Source organism: Portunus trituberculatus, chromosome 12 (genome assembly GCF_017591435.1).
Source record: "Portunus trituberculatus isolate SZX2019 chromosome 12, ASM1759143v1, whole genome shotgun sequence".
NCBI classification, from domain to species: domain Eukaryota; kingdom Metazoa; phylum Arthropoda; class Malacostraca; order Decapoda; family Portunidae; genus Portunus; species Portunus trituberculatus.
Genome location: NC_059266.1, coordinates 1,590,668 through 1,610,247, shown reverse-complemented (window position 1 = coordinate 1,610,247; position 19,580 = coordinate 1,590,668). Strand labels below are relative to the sequence as shown.

Genomic DNA, 19,580 nt, shown 5'->3' with positions numbered 1-19,580 from the left:
AGTGAGTCACTAGGACCTGTAGGCAGTCACTCACACAATGGGCAATACTGGACAGTTTGCTTTCTCCACTGTGCTGAATGGCCTCAAACAGAACACAGCCTCTCCCTCAAAACAATCAACACTACTACCACATGCAACCCACTCATATGGTAACTAATGTGAGTGGCAAAGTCATGACATCTTTGTAACCGAGAGATTTCCAAAGTGCAAACCACTCTGAGGAAATGTTGCAAAGCTACACAACAATGAGCCACTCACAGCACCTTTTATTACAAGCTGCACCAGACAATGCCTTTAGAGCCACAGGGCTTCCAAGGCACAGTTTACCACTTGCAAAAACAAAGATTTAGAAAAAAATAATAATAATTTTTTAGTTATTACAAAGGAACATAGCTAATAGATATGACCATCATGATTTCAGATGTCAACCTGGGTCATCATGAAGCTTAGCACAACACAGGCCTGGCATTCCTGTGGGTCAGCACTGTCTGGGCCAAGCTGGGCATGACACGAGGCAAAGTCACAAGGTCACAGGGTCACCCCCAGTGCAGTCACTCTTCACCAGGGACAAAGGTTGCCGCTCACACTTACTTTTCACAGGGTATGACGGGAACAGAGTTGACAACACCAGAATAGAGGGAGGGGGTGAGACTACGACACGCAACACAGGACAGAGGGTGCGGCAGGAGACAAAATAAAGAGGTTAATGCCAAACAATGCCATCTTCACACTTGACATGAAAAGGACATTGTTGTGTAAGATTAAAAAATATGCAGCAATATGTATATCATTTTAAAAAGAAAAATAAACAATAAGAAATATTTACAACAGATGAAATTAAAATTAACTTTATGTAATGGGATAAGGGCACTAAATCTATAAAGCCACAGGGGCAGACCGCTTGTGTGCAAAACTGTATTCCACAAGTGAAAGATGTAAGCATTAATAATAGGCTTGCCATAACAATGAGAAGCTACACCTCAACTAACATGTTTGGTGTCACCTTCTACTGTAAATGCCCTCATTTTCATCTAGTCGTCCTCACTTCAACTAACACTAACTATACCCAATCATAAAAAAAAGCTATTTTCAACTTTTCCATAAGTGTTTGCTGTGGCTGTCTGAATACAACCAGCACAGTGAGGATTGTCCATCAACCTCAGTGGACCAATCACTTCCCCTTCCTAACCTGCCACATGCTGCACTCTGCTCAACACATCATACACAATACACTCTCTATTCATGTACCAATTATTTGAGCACTGAGAATGTAACTTTCCATGGATGACTATTGCAACAGAAATTTTCTTGTCAAATGGTTATTTCAGATATCTTCTCAAAAGCAGTTTTTCATCATAACACTGCTTCCCACAAAGAAAAGGTGAAATTTCAGAAGTTAACAAAGTATATAGATGAAAGCTTTATTTGGAAGAAAATTCCAAATCAAAACTATGCATAGCTTCTTAAGAATGGACAAAGGAAATGTGTTTATGTTTCATGTGTTGCAGAGAGCTCAGCACATGATGCCTTGGAATACAGTAAGGGCAGGTCTGCCCCAGGACACATAGCAGAGTGGCATGACATGCGTGTGATGGAGTTAACACACATCCATGCGTTGTGGCCAGGCTGGGCAGGCAGACTCCAGGGCACCACCAGTGGTGCTCTCTTGGTCAGGAAATGGCAGAAAATGTTCTCCTTCTTCATAATTGTTTTAGATAACCAGCATCACAACTTCTAAGCTCTCCACACACACTTCTCTCACTTTCTCTCTCACACTTCTTAATGAGGAGTTAGGAAGGTTGTTCTTACAAGATACAAATGAATACATGAAGCTTATCACTGGTTGTTAGGTGAAGCCGACTAATTCATCACAGATTCAGCCATTTCCCATTTGTGAAGCAAAGGAAGCTAACCATCACTAACCAATAAACAATTAGTCACTATGGAACAAAAAGTAATGCAGCTGACCAAGGCATAGGTGATAGAAAGACCCAAGACTCACGACCCAAGTCACCACCACTATCCAGCGGAGGCTGTAAAAGGTGGCAAGGATCCTTAAATACTTGCCTTCTCCATCCATCACTATCACCATCATTTCCCTTTCCATCCATCATTAGCCTTTATCATCACCACCATCTCTTCCTTCACCATATCATATCACTTACCTCCAAACACCATCAACATCATTATCACCCAGCTGCTCCTTCACCACCCATCATTAATTTTCACCATCACCCACCCCCTATAGCTCCTCACCAGTATAAGTCACACCACAAGCTTCTGGGTTAGTGCACCATTTCTTTACCACTCCAGTCCCTGTTCCTGTCAGTCCCCTGAAGTAAATTATTCACATTTACCAAGACACCAACACCGTTGAGGGAACAAACTCATGGTAATAAACACAAATATTGGTGTTGTAACTTACCTTTTGCTGCAATATAACTCACTGGCCTTTTAATGGTTCATGTAACACAACACCATCATTATCCCTCTTTATGATTTCATTGCAAGACAAATGTCTCTCCCAACCTTTTCCATTCCTCTCCTATTTTAAATGACCTTAGCAAAAAGGATAACAAACAGAAATGAATGAGGAACATAACCCCCCTTCAAAGATGTGGCTATGCTGAGGACTTGAGCAACACCTGTCGTGGGTGTGTGGTGATGTCTGTGAGGACTTTGGAAGCAGGCAAGATAAAATGTTATATTCTGTCTCATTAAAGGAATAAAATACAAAGACTGAGGCCCAATCTCTAATGTTTCATTTACCTTAAAAATATGCAGCAAATGTGGTGACTATTTTTGTCCACTTATGAAATGGGTGGGCAAGTTGTGTTCCCTTGTGATCAGTGGCAAATATATAAATAACTAAACAGAATACATCTAGTCATTATAAAACTATCATTCTGCCTATCTATCTATGTACAGCAGCAATGATTTTACATGAGCAATGAATGTGGGGTGCTTTGTCTGGACCCAGACAAAGCACCCCACATTCATTCAAACATAATTTAGACTTTTAACCCCATTAGCACCAACCAATGGAACTAATATCTTGTGTGTGATCTCTGTATACATAAAAAAAAAAGAAGAAAAAAAATCTTGCATGAACTCCATAACTTACAGAGCTGAGACAAGACACTTCATTACCCTCTTATGATCACCAACACTTCTCCCCACTGTCTGGAAAATCCTTTTCCCTTTACCTCCTATCTAATCCCCTTCCCTTGGCATTATGACCACACCACTGGACCATCACCCTGATCTCCCCAGCACCCAATCACTGTACACTTACCGGTCAGCTGGTATGGTTGGCACGGACACAATGGGCGCTGCTGAACGCTTCTCAGCCAGGATCTTGCGTGCCTTCTTCATCTTCTGCCTGGACGCTGCCTTGGCCGCCGCCTTCTTTGCCGAGTCCATGATCTCGTCAAGCTGGGGACGCTGCAAAGTGAAGACAGACTGGCCCTTCAACACCAAAGGTTCAACACAGCAAAAGCAAAGGCAAGCACTGTCACCACCATAATGTGCTTGACTGTAAATGCTAGACTAGTTTTTATAGCCAATATTTCCACAAGTATACTCCAATTATTGTCATTATAATTTAGACTCTTACATTATTTTGATTTCTTAATTATGTAATATATAATGGAACCTCAATTAACCAACAAATGAGAATGGCATTGACAACGATATAGAATCCAGATAGAGAGAGACAGATAGACAGACAGCAGGAGTGAGTACCAGTGGACTTTGAAGATGAGTGTGGCCCACAAATATAAACTATGTAAAACACAGCTAAGGCTTTTTTTATTCTTTCTTTCTTTCTTGTAAGTGAGTGTGTGTGTGTGTGTGTGTGTGTGTGTGTGTGTGTGTGTGTGTGTGTGTGTGTGTGTGTGTGTGTGGAATAATTCTCTCTCACTCACACATACATACACACAGCCATCCTGAAGAATGAAAACACCTCTTTTCCTGAAACACGGCACACACTCTCAGATGTTACAGGTGTATTACAAAGTGAAGGTGTGTTACAGCCCTCACTCATCATTACCTGCTGCTGTCTACTTTGCTTTGGCCCTCCTCATGTTCTGCACATGAGTGATCTACAATTGAAGTGTTGGTTAATCAGGATTGCCATGTATACATCATTAAAATTACTGGATAAATAGTTTTTGTACAATCTTCCCTCAGACAAAATTACACCTAAAGATCTTGTATCAACCAGAAAAACTTTTCTTTTGATTGAGGCAGACCAACTGAGCTTCCATATCATTTTAACTTTTTGTAAAGATACGATACATAGAAAGGACAATAATTTTTCAAATTATTTGCCCAAGTGAAGAACAGTTGTAATTATTTTTTCCTTATCAATTTTTATTTACTCATCAGTATTATTTATCCATTTTTTCATCAGGTGTGATCTAACATAACAGTCTAGCACTTGAGTCTGTCAGCGGCGGTCACTGGTGAGGTGGAGGCTGGGCAGCGCCTTGCCCAGCCCTGAGTTGCTTCAGTAACACGCCAAATTCGGGAAAACACAACTACAGTTACAGGATTATATCACAGCCACACCATTGCAATGTTTCATCAATAGTGATAATACTGCATTGATCATGAATTCACTCTGATAATCATTTTAAAAAGTACTAAACTAAGTATTTGGTAAACTAATTTAGTCATTGATTAAAGCAGTAATTCCTTCATTAAACTGTATATGGTGTGGCATTGTACAAAACTGAGTGTGAATATTATTTCAGCTTACAGACAGTGACAGTTAATGTACATGCTGATAATAAAAGGTTCAGTGCAAAGACAACATGAGCAAAGTGTACTGTCTCCTCAGTGGCCCAGCATGTGTTCAGGTGTTGCTGACCACAGCAAGTGTTACTGACAGGAAGCGAGGGAGTAAAGTGTTCTGAATCTCCCCAACATAGGCACAGCATTATAGCCTACCACCCCACCACTCTCAGCATTGTTATTACTGCCTGTTAATTGTGTCCCATTCTTGTTAACAAAAACCAATTAAACACTGAGGGATTAGCTCTCTCCACTAACACTCCAGTCTGCCATATCATGTATTAAAGTTGTTGAAAATTTCATTCACACGTACACACACATACAAATAAAAAGAGGGCACCTATTGAAAAGCACTTCCAGTCTTTGGTTAATGAGAGAAAGGAAAAGAGGATACAAAATAAGACAGATTTCACCAGCTTCCTGTGAGTGCATGAGAAAACAGCAGGAGCAGCAGTAGCAGTATAAGAGTTTTACTACCATTAAGCAAAGGTGCTCAGATAATAAAGATAAGACAATGAAAGCTTAAGAATGCAAGTCTGGAAACAGTTACCCTTCCCATGCAGCACTGTCTCTCTCACACACACACACACACACAGCACCCCATTACATACCGCATCTGAGTCGGCTGGCGTGTGCATGTCACAATAGGCAGCTTTCCGCACTGTGACTGAGGTTCCATTGACATTGGTTTCCCTCATGGCATCAATTTTCATGTGCAAGCCGGCCTGCTGGGCACATGTCACATGGAAGGCTGCAAGGAAACCACAGAAGTAGGTAACACAGAATGGTAGTGATCAGCAACACAAAAACAGAATATTTCCAAAACAAAGCAAAATACTTGAATTTGTTAATGTGAATCTTCAATAGCTGGAGCTAGAGAAAGATAAATGTTTGACTTGTAAGATGAGAAGAAGAAATATTATAAAAAATATATAGAGACAAGAAGTGGGGAGAAAAAATAGTAGGAATACAACCATTAGCCCTTTATCTTGCTGGCAGCCTGAATATAACTCTGCAAGGACATTTAATTTCTTCAAAGGCAAGAGATAAGCAAGCTCTTTATTACTATTTTTCATCAGTATTATTTTTTTCATATTCTTTGCACTTTAATTTTTTCTCTTTCCTGAGTACTGATCTGCACATGTAGGAATACTGAACATGTATACTGTATCTTTCTTAACCCCTTCCTTACCGCAGCCACTCCCCGATATAAACAAAGCGTTCCCCTCCTATACCGCAGCCCCCTGCCCGTGTGCGCACATGCCTCACGGCCAGATCTACACATTATATTTCTTTCTAACTCAGTGTTATGTACTTTTTTCTAAACATATTTTTGTCATTTTATTAATAAAAGAAAACGTAAACATAATCATAAATTGTGCACTAATCATAAATTCAGCACCACACACACTGCACCTGGTGAGGGTGGCCCTGAGGCAGTCATAACTAGGCTGCTCCCCCTCACTTGCCGAGAGGGTTTCAACACTGCTGTCACTATCACTCTCTCCTATTTCTTTTCAGGATCATAGTCTGAATCATATTCATCTGGAGAGTCTTCCAGTATATCCTCACTATCTGTCTCATAATTATGATAATCCTCATCGCTGCTACACGAAGCAGACGCCATTATCTCTAACTAGAGGCAATAGAACAGTTTCACCACGGCCGATACTAGAGAACTGATGTTCTTGGGGGGACTGTGGGAATAATATATGTCAAAGAATAGTGATTGGCTTTATAGTTTATGCATGAAAAATTAACTCCGATATTGATTGGCTAGTGGGGGGGATGGTTTTGTTACGCTGGGGTGGCTAAAAATAATGCCTCCAGTGTTTGTTTGTTTATAGTGAACCACGTGGAGCATGAAAAAGGCAAAATCCGCACTCAGGCCACGGTTATACACGGAAATGTATTGGTGTGGTACGCACGTACCACGGCGGCATCTTGCGGTACCACGAGGTCGCTTTTGCGCGTGGTACGCACGTACCACAAAACAGTCTTGCGGTATGGAAGGGGTTAACACTCACCAGTGTAGCAGTTGACCTTGTTACACTGGATGCAGGCACCCACTCCACGCTGCTTGCAGATGTAGCAGGTCAGTTTCCAGCGGGCAGAGGGAATGTTACCAATGCTGTCAATGGGCTCCAGGAAGACCTGCACACATGCATGAGTTAGATGAACCATTACTGTCATGACATCAGTTTAATATAATCCAGTAAATACAGAAATACACATGAAGAGACAAAACAGGAGTTAAGGATGTATAGAAGTAGTTTCCCAAACATAACTAAATGTAAATAGTGTATTAGTAAAGAAAATGGTGTATGCAGTGTATATCATAAGAAAATACAATATTTTGATAATGAAACACATTATGAATTTGACTCAATCCTGCTCTCTCTCTCTCACACACACACACACACACACACCAGCATCCTCAACATACTGAGTGACTCACAGTGTTAGCAAAGCACACTTCAGGTATCCACATAGCACAAACAACATGGGCCCAGCGACTGTCATCAGTCTGCTTGAAGGCGCCTCCTTTATTGGGACATAGGGCACAGTCCACAGCTCGAGAGGGGGACTGCAGGCACCGGCGACACAGCCACTGCCCCTCAGGGATGTATGGCACTCCGTAGCACTCCTGGGGTGGGTGATGAAAGGTGATATTATAAGCAGTATTTGTAATTGTCCATTACAGGTTTCATCTTTAATGAATTGTTAGTGTTAGTGAAAACAAGCATGAAATTGGTGCCTATGATTTAGTACTGACAACTTCAATGTATTTTCTTATTTTGATTACTGAATATAGATTGAAAAATAAAATATTTGCAAACAATTGCAGGAAGGAACTGTTTCATTGATAAAATAATAAAAGTAACAAAAAGTTAATAGGTTTCTCCTTGGTATGCAAAAGTCCATTGTGACCTCATACCCAGATGAAGTGGAGCATACAAACAAACTATAAATTCAATCAAGTCCTGTTTAAATATAACTAGGTTTGGACCGAGACTCACCTGATGCACAGCCAGGTTGCACATATCACAGAAGAGGATCACGTTGCTGTTCTGACACTCGCCGTCCATACAGATGCAGCATACGGCATCTTCGTCAATCGGCACACCAGAGTCACGGCCTGAACACTGTGCCTGCCATACATAATCATACCATTACCATCAACACCAGTTCAAACACAGTAGGTAGACTGGATGAGCAAAGAACAATAGAGATTATAAAAGACATCCCTCCTCTGTACCTGGAAGAACGACTCTTTCTCCAGCCGGTCCATGAGCAGCTCAAAATTCTCCATCTCCACCGCTGGGAGTCCGTCCACTGACCGCTTCTCATTCATGAGTTGCAGCCACGCACGGTCTTCCTCATCCATATCGTACTCCACCTCCTCATCCAGCTCCTCCAGGCTCTTCTCAATGAACCTAAAGTGGGACAGAAAGAATTATGATTCTCTACCTGAATTCCCCACCTTTATCAGCCACCTCAAGCCTTACATCCCCCACAGCAGCCAAAACGGAGAGGTGACAGCCACTCCACACTATAATAAGGAGATACACCATAAACATCACCATGGTGACCACAACCACTACTACTACTACAAACCTGTGATAATTGGAGGGTTGTGGCGGTGCATCAGGAAGACTTTTGTAATAGTCTTCAATGATCCTGAAGGATGCCTCAGGGAGCTTGTTGGTCTTCTTCTCCTCTATGGTGTAGCGCTGCACGTCCACACCTCGATCCTTGTCACTGGCTCTGGCCTGTGGGAGGGAAGGAAGGAGGGAGGGGGTGTGAGAAGCTACTATGAGAGACTTTTCCAGTAGTGTGCTGTGTGTATATATTAGTGCATATATTTCTTTATAGATATAGTATTCCCTTCCACTGAATTTATATAACATACAGCAACAAATAAAACTGGCACAAACTAAACTGTGTCAGTGACTATAAGCCCATTACAGACAAGAAAATCATATAAATAATTAAATAACATAAAAAAACTCTTTATATTTATCCAATAATATAATTAACACCCAAGCAATATATTATGGTAAATGCAAAGAATATTTAGTTTAAAGATGTAATAGTCAACCAAATGAGGAAGAGTAACAGGACCATCATCACAATTTCACTTCCCACACCAGCACCATATGTACACACACACATACTCATGAATACAATACCTAACCTACCTTAGGCGTCTTCTGTGCATGAGTCTTGGGGAGGGGAGTGCTGGGTGAAGCAGACGATGAGGAGGACGAGGTGGTGGAGGAATTAGAAGCAGTAGAGGAGGTGGAAGACATGGAAGAGGATGAGGAGGAAGACAAGGAGGATGTGGAGGAAGAGGATGTAGTAGTACTGGTGGTGATGGTGGTGGCAGCAGTGGTCTTAGCAGGAGCTTTTGTGGGCTGGGTCTTGGCAGGCTGGGCTTTAGCAGGCTGTGTTTTAGCTGGTTGTGCTTTGGCTGGTTGTGTCTTAGCTGGCTGGGTTTTAGTGGGCTGGGTTTTGGTTGCTGGGGGAGTCTTTCCAGAGGGTGTCTTGGGGAGGGGCTTGATGGAGGGGGTGCGTGCCTGTTCCTGAGGAGGCGGCTCCTCCACCACAGGGGGCATGGAGGCCTCATAGTCTTCCTGCGGGTGTGGTGGCACGCTGGTTATGTTGTCCTGCTGATGTGTTGGAGTATACTTCAAAATATCTTATATCATCCATTTCCTCTTTTCTCCCATTCTCTTCTTTTCTGTACTCTATCATCTTAATATAACAAACTGAGAGGCCACAAATTCACTCTCATTGGTGATACAGTATGAGAACACACTGTATTTATAAGCCACACTATGGCATAAACACACAAAGTTTTAAGGTAATAATTGCCAATGCATAAGATCAATTCTCAATAATATAATCAATATGTTCGTTGAAGTTATGTGTATTTCTAATAATCTTACATAGAATGATTATATTATCTCTTGAATTGTAGGGAAAGATATGTGTATCTAATCATCCTTGATAGAATAGAATTAATACTCCCAAGTACAGAGAAAATGTCCACTATTAATAATTAGCCATTCTATTTATAAACATGTAATTATCATATCAAAAGTAAAATTATATATAAGTACCAAAAAATAGAAAATTACACTCACATGTACCTTGGACAAAATCTCTATTGGATCATACACAGAGAGTCGGGTCAGCTTGCCGTCCACCTCAAACTCAACCGTCTTCATGTCGTGGGAGTATGGCACCGAGGGTGGCTCTGGCTCCTGGTTGGCTAGCGGGGAAGGGGGTCGCTTCATGTTCTTCTTGCGTGCTTCACAGACAAATTTATCAAGTCACCAAAGGGAGGAAAGGTTTGAAAGACATGCAGTAGTGTGACTTATCATTAATTTGTCATATTCTAAGGTTCTGTCTGACTCTATTACATTCTGACAAGCATTTAAGGGGTTATCACACTGGCCTATGATACGCGGAATGAGGAACATCCGCTCCAAATAGCTGGAACTTTTCCAAGATTAGCAGAGCAAAGTTGGGATGGCTTCATATCCATTCCAGTTCTCTGTATGTTATCCCAACAAAAAATAAACAAAAGATATGTAATGAAACCCTATTATTCTATCTAAAAACGTGCCTAAATTTTTCATATTGGAATATTAAAAAAAAGATGAAATATATGTATATCATGTCGACAGTTTGGGCTCATGGCAACCATCTCTGACTCCAAAGTTCCTGTTGCACACCTCTCGGTTCTTCTCTAGTTTCCTTTTCTTCAATAACAGGAAGTGCAAGTGCAATGGCAGCACAAAGCACAGGTTGAGATTTAAGCAACATGGTTTTGTTCTGGTTTGTTTTGAGTAGGCTTGGTCTTGGTTGCTGGGCCATTTGCCTAGCATAGCAAGAACAAGGGGCAACTTGCATCTCATAATGTTCCTGGTTTCACACCAAGAACCATGGCCCGTGTTCAACATATCATAGGCTAGTGTGATATCCCCATCACTGTCATCACTTGGTAGTGTGGAGAATGAGAAACAGGTCAGAATACTCATGTGTTTGTATTGGTGTCAGATAAGTCTTCTCACCTGGCACAGCTTTCCCTTAAGAATAATAAAATGGTCCCAAGCAAGTTTCCCATTAAATAGCTAGTCCTATATGATAACCAGAAACCATACATAAACACTAACACCAAACATATAATGAATATTTTTTGCTCTTTATAATATCTTTTTGGTTCCTGATTCTAATAAGTACAATGCATCAACTAAGAAAAGGAAAGTACAAACTATACAATTATAACTACATTTTGTGATTCTTTCTAAAGACATTATGACATATACCACTTTTTTATGTAATGGTTGGAAGTAAATGCTAACAATCCAAATAGAATAGAAAAGAGCCATTCCATTAAAAAAGGAAAAAAAGAGTTAAATGACTTTCATCTTCTGGAAGAAAGAATAATCTGAGAGATAAATATCATGAGATGAAAAATGATCTAAGAGAACTTAAACTATACAGCTAAAATAAAAGTTACATCAATAATTATCACCAATGAACCACAACTTACCAGACTTCGGAGTGACCACACTTGGGGGTGGGTTCTCATGATCAAAAGTGGTCATGTGGTGCTGAATGCCGGCAAGGCTGCGGTACACCTTGCCACAGGAGGCGTGCGGACACTCATAGGGTGGCTTGGTCATACGGCAATGGTCCAAAAACTGGTCCATGTCGTAGCCGAGTCCCAACCGAGGCATGGCGGTGGTGGTGTCTGGTAGTGAGATATGGAAAAGTGTGGTAAGATATAGTTGTGAACAATAGTAATATAACATAGCATACTAATTTCTACTGTGTTCAGCATTATTCCTTAAGTCCTCTGATCTATTGACAGTCTCCTTGAAAATTTTGAAAACTGATACACTCTAAGATCAGGGTACTTAAGATTAAGGAAAATACTAGACACAATGGAAGTAGGAGTAGCAGGTTAGGTACTCAATTTCTGACTATACCTGTACTTTAAGAAAACCTAGTGCATAGTTATCACAGTAATCACTGAGTAGAGTGAATTTCATGTATATTATGCAAGTAGACATAAATCAATGTATAGACTACTTTACATCACAAGCTTTTCGTAGACCAAGAAGAATTGGAGATGTGACCAGTGAAGGTAGTTCTTTGATATTAACTGAAATATCACCACTCTGAACAACTGCACTATGAAGGCCAAGGATAATTTTGTGTGTGTGTGTGTGTGTGTTTACCTAGTTGTATATCACAAGGTTCGAGTGGGTGTCATAGTGACATGTCTCCATATCTATATTTATCCAGCTTCTTAAATTTGTGCAGGCTTTCTGCTGCTACAATGTGTGTGTGTGTGTATTTACCTAGTTGTATTGTACAGGGTTCGAACAGGGCTCATAGTGTCCTGTCTCCATTTATTCAATTTCTGTGTGTGTGTGTGTAATTGATGTGATAGAAAGAGCTACAAAAAAGTTCCATGTGTCAGCTGTTGTTTATTTCTCCCTCACACTATGACCTACAAACATACTTTCACACTGTTACAGATGACTTGGGGCACATCTCAGAGCAACATAGCTAAATACTCCACTTTGGCCTGGGATCTCAACCCTGTCCTGTCACTTTTGAGGCAAGAATTCCTACTGCAACACAGAGGATGGGCTAGTAATTCCTTCAGCAGCATTTTTAAAGATTTTCATGCACTGGGATAACTTACCTGGAAATATTGATAACCAGTCCACTAATGTCATCACTGAATTACCAAAACACTATTTTTTTCATCTTCACTGTTCCTCCAGCACACTTTACATACAGGAATGATATAGTGAAGGCTAGACTAAGGAGGGACTGGCTGGCTGGTGCCTCAGGTGTCTCAGCAGGCTAGACTATCAAGGAAAAAGCTTCGAAATAGATGCCAACCAAGCTTCCTTCAGTATATAGACAGACTCTCTTAGTCATGGCACAGAGCTGCTTACAATAAGAGGAAAAAATGCCACCCACCTCAGGACTTAAATGTAAAGGGTCATGGTTTAGTGCTTAGACTCTTACTGGGTGGGAGAAAAAAACATAACCAGCCCTTCCCCTCCACAATGCACATTTGCAGCGCCACCACCTGCTACTCTCCCAAGCTTTCCTCCCTACTGGTGACTGGCTAGGATAATAAACAAATATACCCTTGGCCTGCGCATATGCTGCCCACAGATAAGCTATCCCAAGGCAAGCCAGTCAGCATTAATTCACGAAAGCCTCAAATCATCTCAATAGGAAAGCGGGGAGTGATGCCACGTTACATTAACTTTTACAATTACACATTCCCTGGTCCTCCCCATCATTCAGAACTATTAAATCTACTAAATCTTCACCTTTCGCCTCTCCGAGCTTCACTGCACGAAGGAAAGCGGCCCTGGAGGGTAAATAAAGCAAGTTTTTAATAAAAGTTAGCACCGCGTCCCGTAGCGGCCAGCGGCGCCTCACCCTCTGACATCCAGCGCCCGACCCGCCACTACTCACACCCTTATTTCACTCCTTCTCCCACATTTTTAAGCCTTTTGAATACCTCATCGATGAAGTACAGGTCCACTAGAAGTTACAGTGTCATTTAGCACTCACCTGGGTATCACTAGATGTAAAATAAATGATGTTTTCAAGGGAGGGATCGATTCTGCCAGCTGGTCTCCGAGCCAACCATTGTGAGCCAAAACAACTTTTCTCAACAGCGAGGATTGGAGTGTGGAAACTCGGGAAGGGAACAGACAAGGAAACGGGGAGAGGAAAACGGATATAGAAAGTAAAAGAGAAAAAACAAGGAGAAATTATGATGTAGAGGGTATAAGTGAAAGATAGGAGGGATGAATTTAGGAAGGAAACAGGGAAACTTATGGAAAACTGGGTGTGAGAGACAGGCATGAAAACTCCGGGAGAGGGGCAGGTCATGGAGTGTGGAAACCGGAAAGCACTGGGAAGCAAAACCACGGAAACTGGGAGAGGAACGCATTTGTACAGTGGAAGAGAACAAGCAGAGGCTAAAGGAGAAACGCTAACTTGGAAAAGATAGACGGAAGCTGAGGATGAAAGAAATAAAAATGTGAAGAATCAACGGGAACTTGCGGAAGAAAAGAAGAAAAAAAAAAATGGAGAACTTAAACACTTTTTTTCTTTAAGTATATGGAAACTGGGGAAGATAGTTTAGAGATAAAAATGAAAACTAGTGAAAGAGGAAAACGGAACTGACAGGAAAAATTGAAAGTGAAAAATAGTTACTTTAGAACACACACACACACACACACACACACACACACACACACACACTCGAGAGGGTCCGGGTTCGAATCCCGGAGGCGGCGAGGCAAACGGGCAAGCCTCTTAATGTGTAGCCCCTGTTCACCTAGCAGTAAATAGGTACGGGATGTAACTCGAGGGGTTGTGGCCTCGCTTTCCCGGTGTGTGGAATGTGTTGTGGTCTCAGTCCTACCCGAAGATCGGTCTATGAGCTCTGAGCTCGCTCCGTAATGGGGAAGACTGGCTGAGTGACCAGTAGACAACCGTTGTGAATTACACACACACACACACACACACACACACACACACACACACACACACGCATCAGAAAAGGGTACGTAGGATTACATTGCAATAACTGGGAAGGACGGAGTGAAAATTGGAGAAGTAAAAGAAAGGAAAAATATCCAGGGAAAAATCTGAGTACATGAAAAAAATAAGACTGAAAAATTACTGAAACAATTAGACTTCATAGTCCTAATTAATAATTTATTTCGTGCAATCTGCTAATGTTTAACATTATAGCATAAAAGCTTACATGAAAGACATGTATCTTTTGTCGGGCTTTCATATGTTGCTTCCTTCCCCTATTCCCCTCTCTCTCTCTCTCTCTCTCTCTCTCTCTCTCTCTCTCTCTCTCTCTCTCTCTCTCATTCCCTTTCTCTCGGCCTACTTTCTCCTGAATAAAGATTATCCTCTCTGTCCCTCTTTTTATATTTACTAGCTAACTTGCAAAGTTCAAAGACACACACGAGTAGTGATACAATATATTATACCATCAATGTAGCCACTACTACTACTACCACGTACTACTAATATAGAAGGTACAACTAGTTACTTCTACTACTACTGCTACTACTATCTATTACTTCTACTACTACTGCTACTACTACTACAACAACAACAACAACAACAACTACTACTACTACTACTACTACTACTACTACTACTACGACCGCTAGAGGCACACCCCCTTCCCGGCGGTGAATCGTAATTTGGCAGACCTTGCCTGACTTCTGGTGGAGGGAATTAAATTTTTGGTGACTCGATAAACATTGCCGGACCTCCCGTACTAGACAGTAGACAATAGGAGTGCAGTTTCAACACCACACTAAACCACCATGCCACGGTAACCCCAGAGCCCCGCTCCTCGTTATACTATAATATTGCTAGTATACAGTAGTACTGTATAACGCTCTCTTATTATTATTTGTTTTTATGGAGGGAAGAGGGTCAGGCAAGGGGAAAAATAAAGAAAAGATTAAAAAAAGGTCCACTTGTATGCTGGCTCTCTACGAAGAGGAAAAGCGTCAACCAAAATTAGGGAGCAAATGCCTCGATACCTCCCTCTTAAAAGAAGACAAGTCATAGGAAGTCGGAAATACAGATGCAGGGAGGGAGTTCCAGAGTTTACCAGTGAAAGGGATGAATGATTGAGAGTACTGGTTAACTCTTGCATTAAAGAGTTGGACAGAATAGGGATGAGAGGAAGAAGAAAGCCTTGTGCAGCGAGGCCGCAGGAGGAGGGAAGGCATGCAGTTAGCAAGATCAGTAGAATAGTTAGCACTAAAATAGCAATAAAAGATAAAAAGAGATGCAACATTTCGGCGGTAAGAAAGAGGTTGAAGACAGTTAGTCAGAGGAGGGGAGCTGATGACACGAGAAGCTTTTGATTCCACCGTGTCTAGTAAAAATGTGTGACTGGAACCCCCAAAAAACATGCGAAGAGTACTCCATACAGGGGCGGATAAGGCCCTTGTACAGAGTAAGTAGTTGGAGAGGCGAGAAAAACTGGCGGAGGTGCCTCAGAACGCCTAACTTCATAGAAGCTGTTTTAGCAATAGATGAGATGTGAAGTTTCCAGTTAAGATTATGAGTAAAGGACAGACCGAGGATATTCAGTGTGGAAGAGGGATACAGTTGAATGTCATTAAAGAAAAGAGAATAGTTGTCTGGAAGGTTGTGTCGAGTTGACAGATGGAGGAATTGAGTTTTTGAGGCATTGAAAACTACTAGATTTTCTCTGCCCCAATTGGAAACCTTAGAAAGATCGGAAGTCAGGCGTTCTGTGGCGTCCCTGCGTGATCTGTTGACTTCCTGAAGGATTGATCGTCTCTGAAAGGACATGGAGAGATGTTGGGTGGTATCATCACCGCAGGAGTGGATAGGGCAAGAAGTTTGGTTAAGGTCATTAATGAATAATAGAGAGTGGGTAACAGGACAGAACCCTGAGGAAATCCACTTTTAATAGATTTAGGAGAAGAACAATGGCCGTCTACCACAGCAGCAATAGAACGGTCGGAAAGGAAACTTATGGAGAGTAGCCACAATATGGAGCGCCTCTAGAACAGCATACAGGTCTGCCCTAGTGAAAGACATGTGTGCAGGGAGCCGCCTGGAAACCTCAGTGTCAGTGTAGTGACTGGCAGAGATGTAGTCGCGGATGAAAAGCCCACATCCGGACCTGCTGCCGTTGACTGACCCATCACAATAAACATGAATAGCCTGAACATGGGAGTACTTGTACAATTTAGTCATGAACATGTCTTGCAGCACATGAGGAAGCCAGTCCCTCTTGGGATGATGCAGAGAGTGAATATCAACACTGACACGATGAGGGTTCCAGGCCGGTTGTAGCGGTGACATAACGTTAATGTTTTCGATCTTACTCACACTAATGTTATGCCATATACAAATCTTTTCAATGATGAGCTGGGTCCACATTCTCAAACATTTCGACGTCTTACCTTGATTAATTCTACCAGGCCCCAGTAGTTGTTACAAAGGTGTAGGTACTCAGTTTTAAGAGTCTGGTGATACTCAAACACGAATTGTGTATATGCACAAAAAAAAGGGACATTATTCCTTCCTGCGGCTCCATGTGTATGTGCATGTTGCATGGTTGGTAATACAATTATATATCAATATGACAGACATTGCTTAAAGTATGAAATGAAGATGCTCGGCCAATAATTAAATAAGTTTTTACTTATCTTTACAATCAAATAACATTGGTCTGTCTATTACATACGCACGCACACACACACACACACACACACACACACACACACACACACACACACACACACAAGTAATTTTTTCGTCATACGTAGCATGAGAAGCCTCAGTGCCTGAGCTTGATGACAATCTCTTGGTCCTTAGGAAAGTTATTGCCAAGAAAAATTCGAGGACTGAAGTCCACACTCCGGCCTTCCGGAACACCAAAGGTAAAGTTCTGAAGCAGTGCCGCCGAAAACACGTACAACTCCATCCTGGCCAGAGCTTCCCCAAGACAACTCCTTTTGCCTGTTGGAAATGATCTGTCACCATAGGCCACAATACGAGCTGAATGTTGTGTGGTGAATACTGGATCAACAATCTTTAGCAGTGCCTGGTTGTAATTGTGTCTTTTAAAGCCTTGTTATGAAGCCTGAAGAAAACCGTTCTACTCGTTTGTATTTCTCAGAATGAAAATATAAATATATAAGATTAATGTCTTTTCAGAGAAAAGCAGAATAACAAACACTACATAACTATGTTATTAGGGATCACATTCATTAAAGGAAAAATAGTCTGAAGGCTAGAGAGCATTATCGCTTCATCGTGTAAGGACCACCTGCTCACCTATGCCGAAGGGCAGGAAGGCCTCCTTGGGGACGCTCAGTTTCCAGACTCATTCAAAAACCGTTCCGGTCGAAACTCCTCTGGCTCATCCCAATAGTTTGGATCAGAATGACATAATGCGATATTTGCTACGACAATAGTTCCCTGAAAAAAAAAAAAAGTATTTTCATGATGTTGATTTAAGCCCATCAGATTGAGGCACTTAACCTTCCATTCCTATGCATCACTGACTGCCGGAGGTTTACTCATGACGAGACATGAGTGAAGGGCCCACCTTTGGAATAAAGTGTTGATCGAGGTAGGTGTCGTGCACTGCAGCGTGAGGTACACCGTTACTCGCCACGGCGGACACACGCAGCACCTCATTGATGGTGGCGTCCAGGTATGGCAGCCTTCATGACAACCCACGCAGGTACACAGATAGCCATAAGAAGTCTTAAGCATGCTGTGCAATGTATTTCGAATTCTATCTAGTCTTTGAAAATTAAACAGATATTTATGCATTTTTTTGTGATTTATTTATAAATCCTTCTTACACACAGATATTACAATATTATATCTTCAGAATGATTGGGATTCAGTAGACTCAGAGAAGACTTAATGTGATCGGTGTACGTGGGAGGGCAGAGTAGCCCGGTCCACCACCTCGTCTATAGTTCGTGCTGCACGCGACGCTGTTGTACCTCTGGCTGGTTGGCGCAACATGTTGAAGGTGGTGTCGTACCCGGCAGTGAACAGGTCAAAGATGGTCTTGATTAAGTCTTGTTCTGTGTGGTTAGAAAGGTGCAAAACAACATTATTCTCATCTTTGTGGCCACTTGTCGTTCATAAATTTCACAAATCAACCATGTCACTGGTCACTTAGCCAACCGTTCCCCTACGGAAAAAGCACAGAGCTCGTACTGACCGATCTTTCCCTTTGGGTATATTGAGACCACTCACATGCACACCACACACAAAACGACAGCGAACTAACAACCATCCCGTACATACGAGTACAAACTTGCTGTTGGGTGAACAAGGGCTACACGTTCGTGTAGCCCACGTCCACATGTGTGTGTGTGTGTGTGTGTGTGTGTGTGTGTGTGTGTGTGTGTGTGACTAACGACACTAGACTGTATAGGAGGCTGACCATTAAAAATATGAGTTTGGGTCGTTCTTCTGGTTTTCCATCTCCAGCAGGAACTCGTCCAGCACGTCCCTGGGGCTGTCGGGGGTTGAGGGAGGCGCGGTGCTCTCACTGTCTCCTGCAGTGCTCAACATGATAGAGCACCTAATGAAATGTAGGCTACATTGCTGTATTGTGCTTTTCATATCATGCAAGAACTCGGTAATCTTATTAGCATACTTGCTCTTGCTATTCTTACAGATATGATACGTATTCACCTACGCAAAACAACTCGTGTGTTCAATAATGATTGATTTTGTTCATCAGTTTCTAAAAAAAAAAAAAAAAAAAAACAATAAATAAAAAACAAAACTTGGCCTGAAAAGTAGCACAGTCAAGTATATGCTACAAAAAACTCAGAACTATTTAATCCTGTCGTAAAATGCTCATGACAATATTAGCCTTGTCAATAGAGTAATAATTATATGGTTTCATTGATGAAGAAAATAGGAGCAGCGGGCATTACATTGTATGAACTATTCAATGATTACTCTTTTCCTCCAACTGTATCTAAAAAGCACTTCATTTTCATTACTTTAGAAAGAAACCATAACAGTGAGTGTTGATACAAGATTATCTGGAATGCATTGCGCTAAAAGGTTCATTGTCCACTGTTAAGTTGCTTGCGGAGGGCGCATCCAACACTTCGCCCCTAAGAAAACTGAAGAGACAGCCTCTTTAGCTTCCTTGTTGGCCCCTC

The 19,580-nt window shown here is 41.7% G+C and overlaps 2 protein-coding genes across 15 annotated transcripts in view; both read right to left on the bottom strand.

The window, feature by feature from the left end:
• Positions 1–13,576, bottom strand: part of LOC123502545 (bromodomain-containing protein 1-like) — a 34,256-nt gene extending 20,680 nt beyond the window's left edge. For 5 of the 14 annotated variants that reach the window (XR_006674162.1, XM_045251662.1, XM_045251663.1 and 2 more), the window contains exons 1-12: positions 13,420–13,576; positions 11,363–11,563; positions 9,954–10,114; positions 9,000–9,470; positions 8,416–8,570; positions 8,057–8,234; positions 7,818–7,949; positions 7,256–7,444; positions 6,825–6,951; positions 5,409–5,548; positions 3,296–3,444; positions 592–651 (exon numbers count right to left, since the gene is read on the bottom strand). Coding sequence is in view for 13 of the 14 variants with exons in the window: in XM_045251662.1 (XP_045107597.1) it covers positions 592–651; positions 3,296–3,444; positions 5,409–5,548; positions 6,825–6,951; positions 7,256–7,444; positions 7,818–7,949; positions 8,057–8,234; positions 8,416–8,570; positions 9,000–9,470; positions 9,954–10,114; positions 11,363–11,549 (1,949 nt within the window). In the remaining variant the exon portion in view is untranslated. Of the gene's footprint in view, positions 1–591; positions 652–3,295; positions 3,445–5,408; positions 5,549–6,824; positions 6,952–7,255; positions 7,445–7,817; positions 7,950–8,056; positions 8,235–8,415; positions 8,571–8,999; positions 9,471–9,947; positions 10,115–11,362; positions 11,564–13,419 lie in introns of all 14 variants that reach the window. The other 9 variants (XM_045251670.1, XM_045251674.1, XM_045251669.1 and 6 more) reach the window with 8 other exon arrangements.
• A 3,579-nt stretch (positions 13,577–17,155) lies between these two features.
• On the bottom strand, positions 17,156–19,132 carry LOC123502610 (putative inactive cytochrome P450 2G1). Its single transcript, XM_045251775.1, is given in 7 exon segments — positions 17,156–17,394; positions 17,713–17,754; positions 17,757–17,856; positions 17,987–18,104; positions 18,262–18,271; positions 18,312–18,484; positions 18,851–19,132. Coding segments are annotated over 7 exon segments (801 nt in total). The 5' UTR covers positions 19,027–19,132; the 3' UTR covers positions 17,156–17,212.
• Between the last annotated feature and the right edge of the window lie 448 nt (positions 19,133–19,580).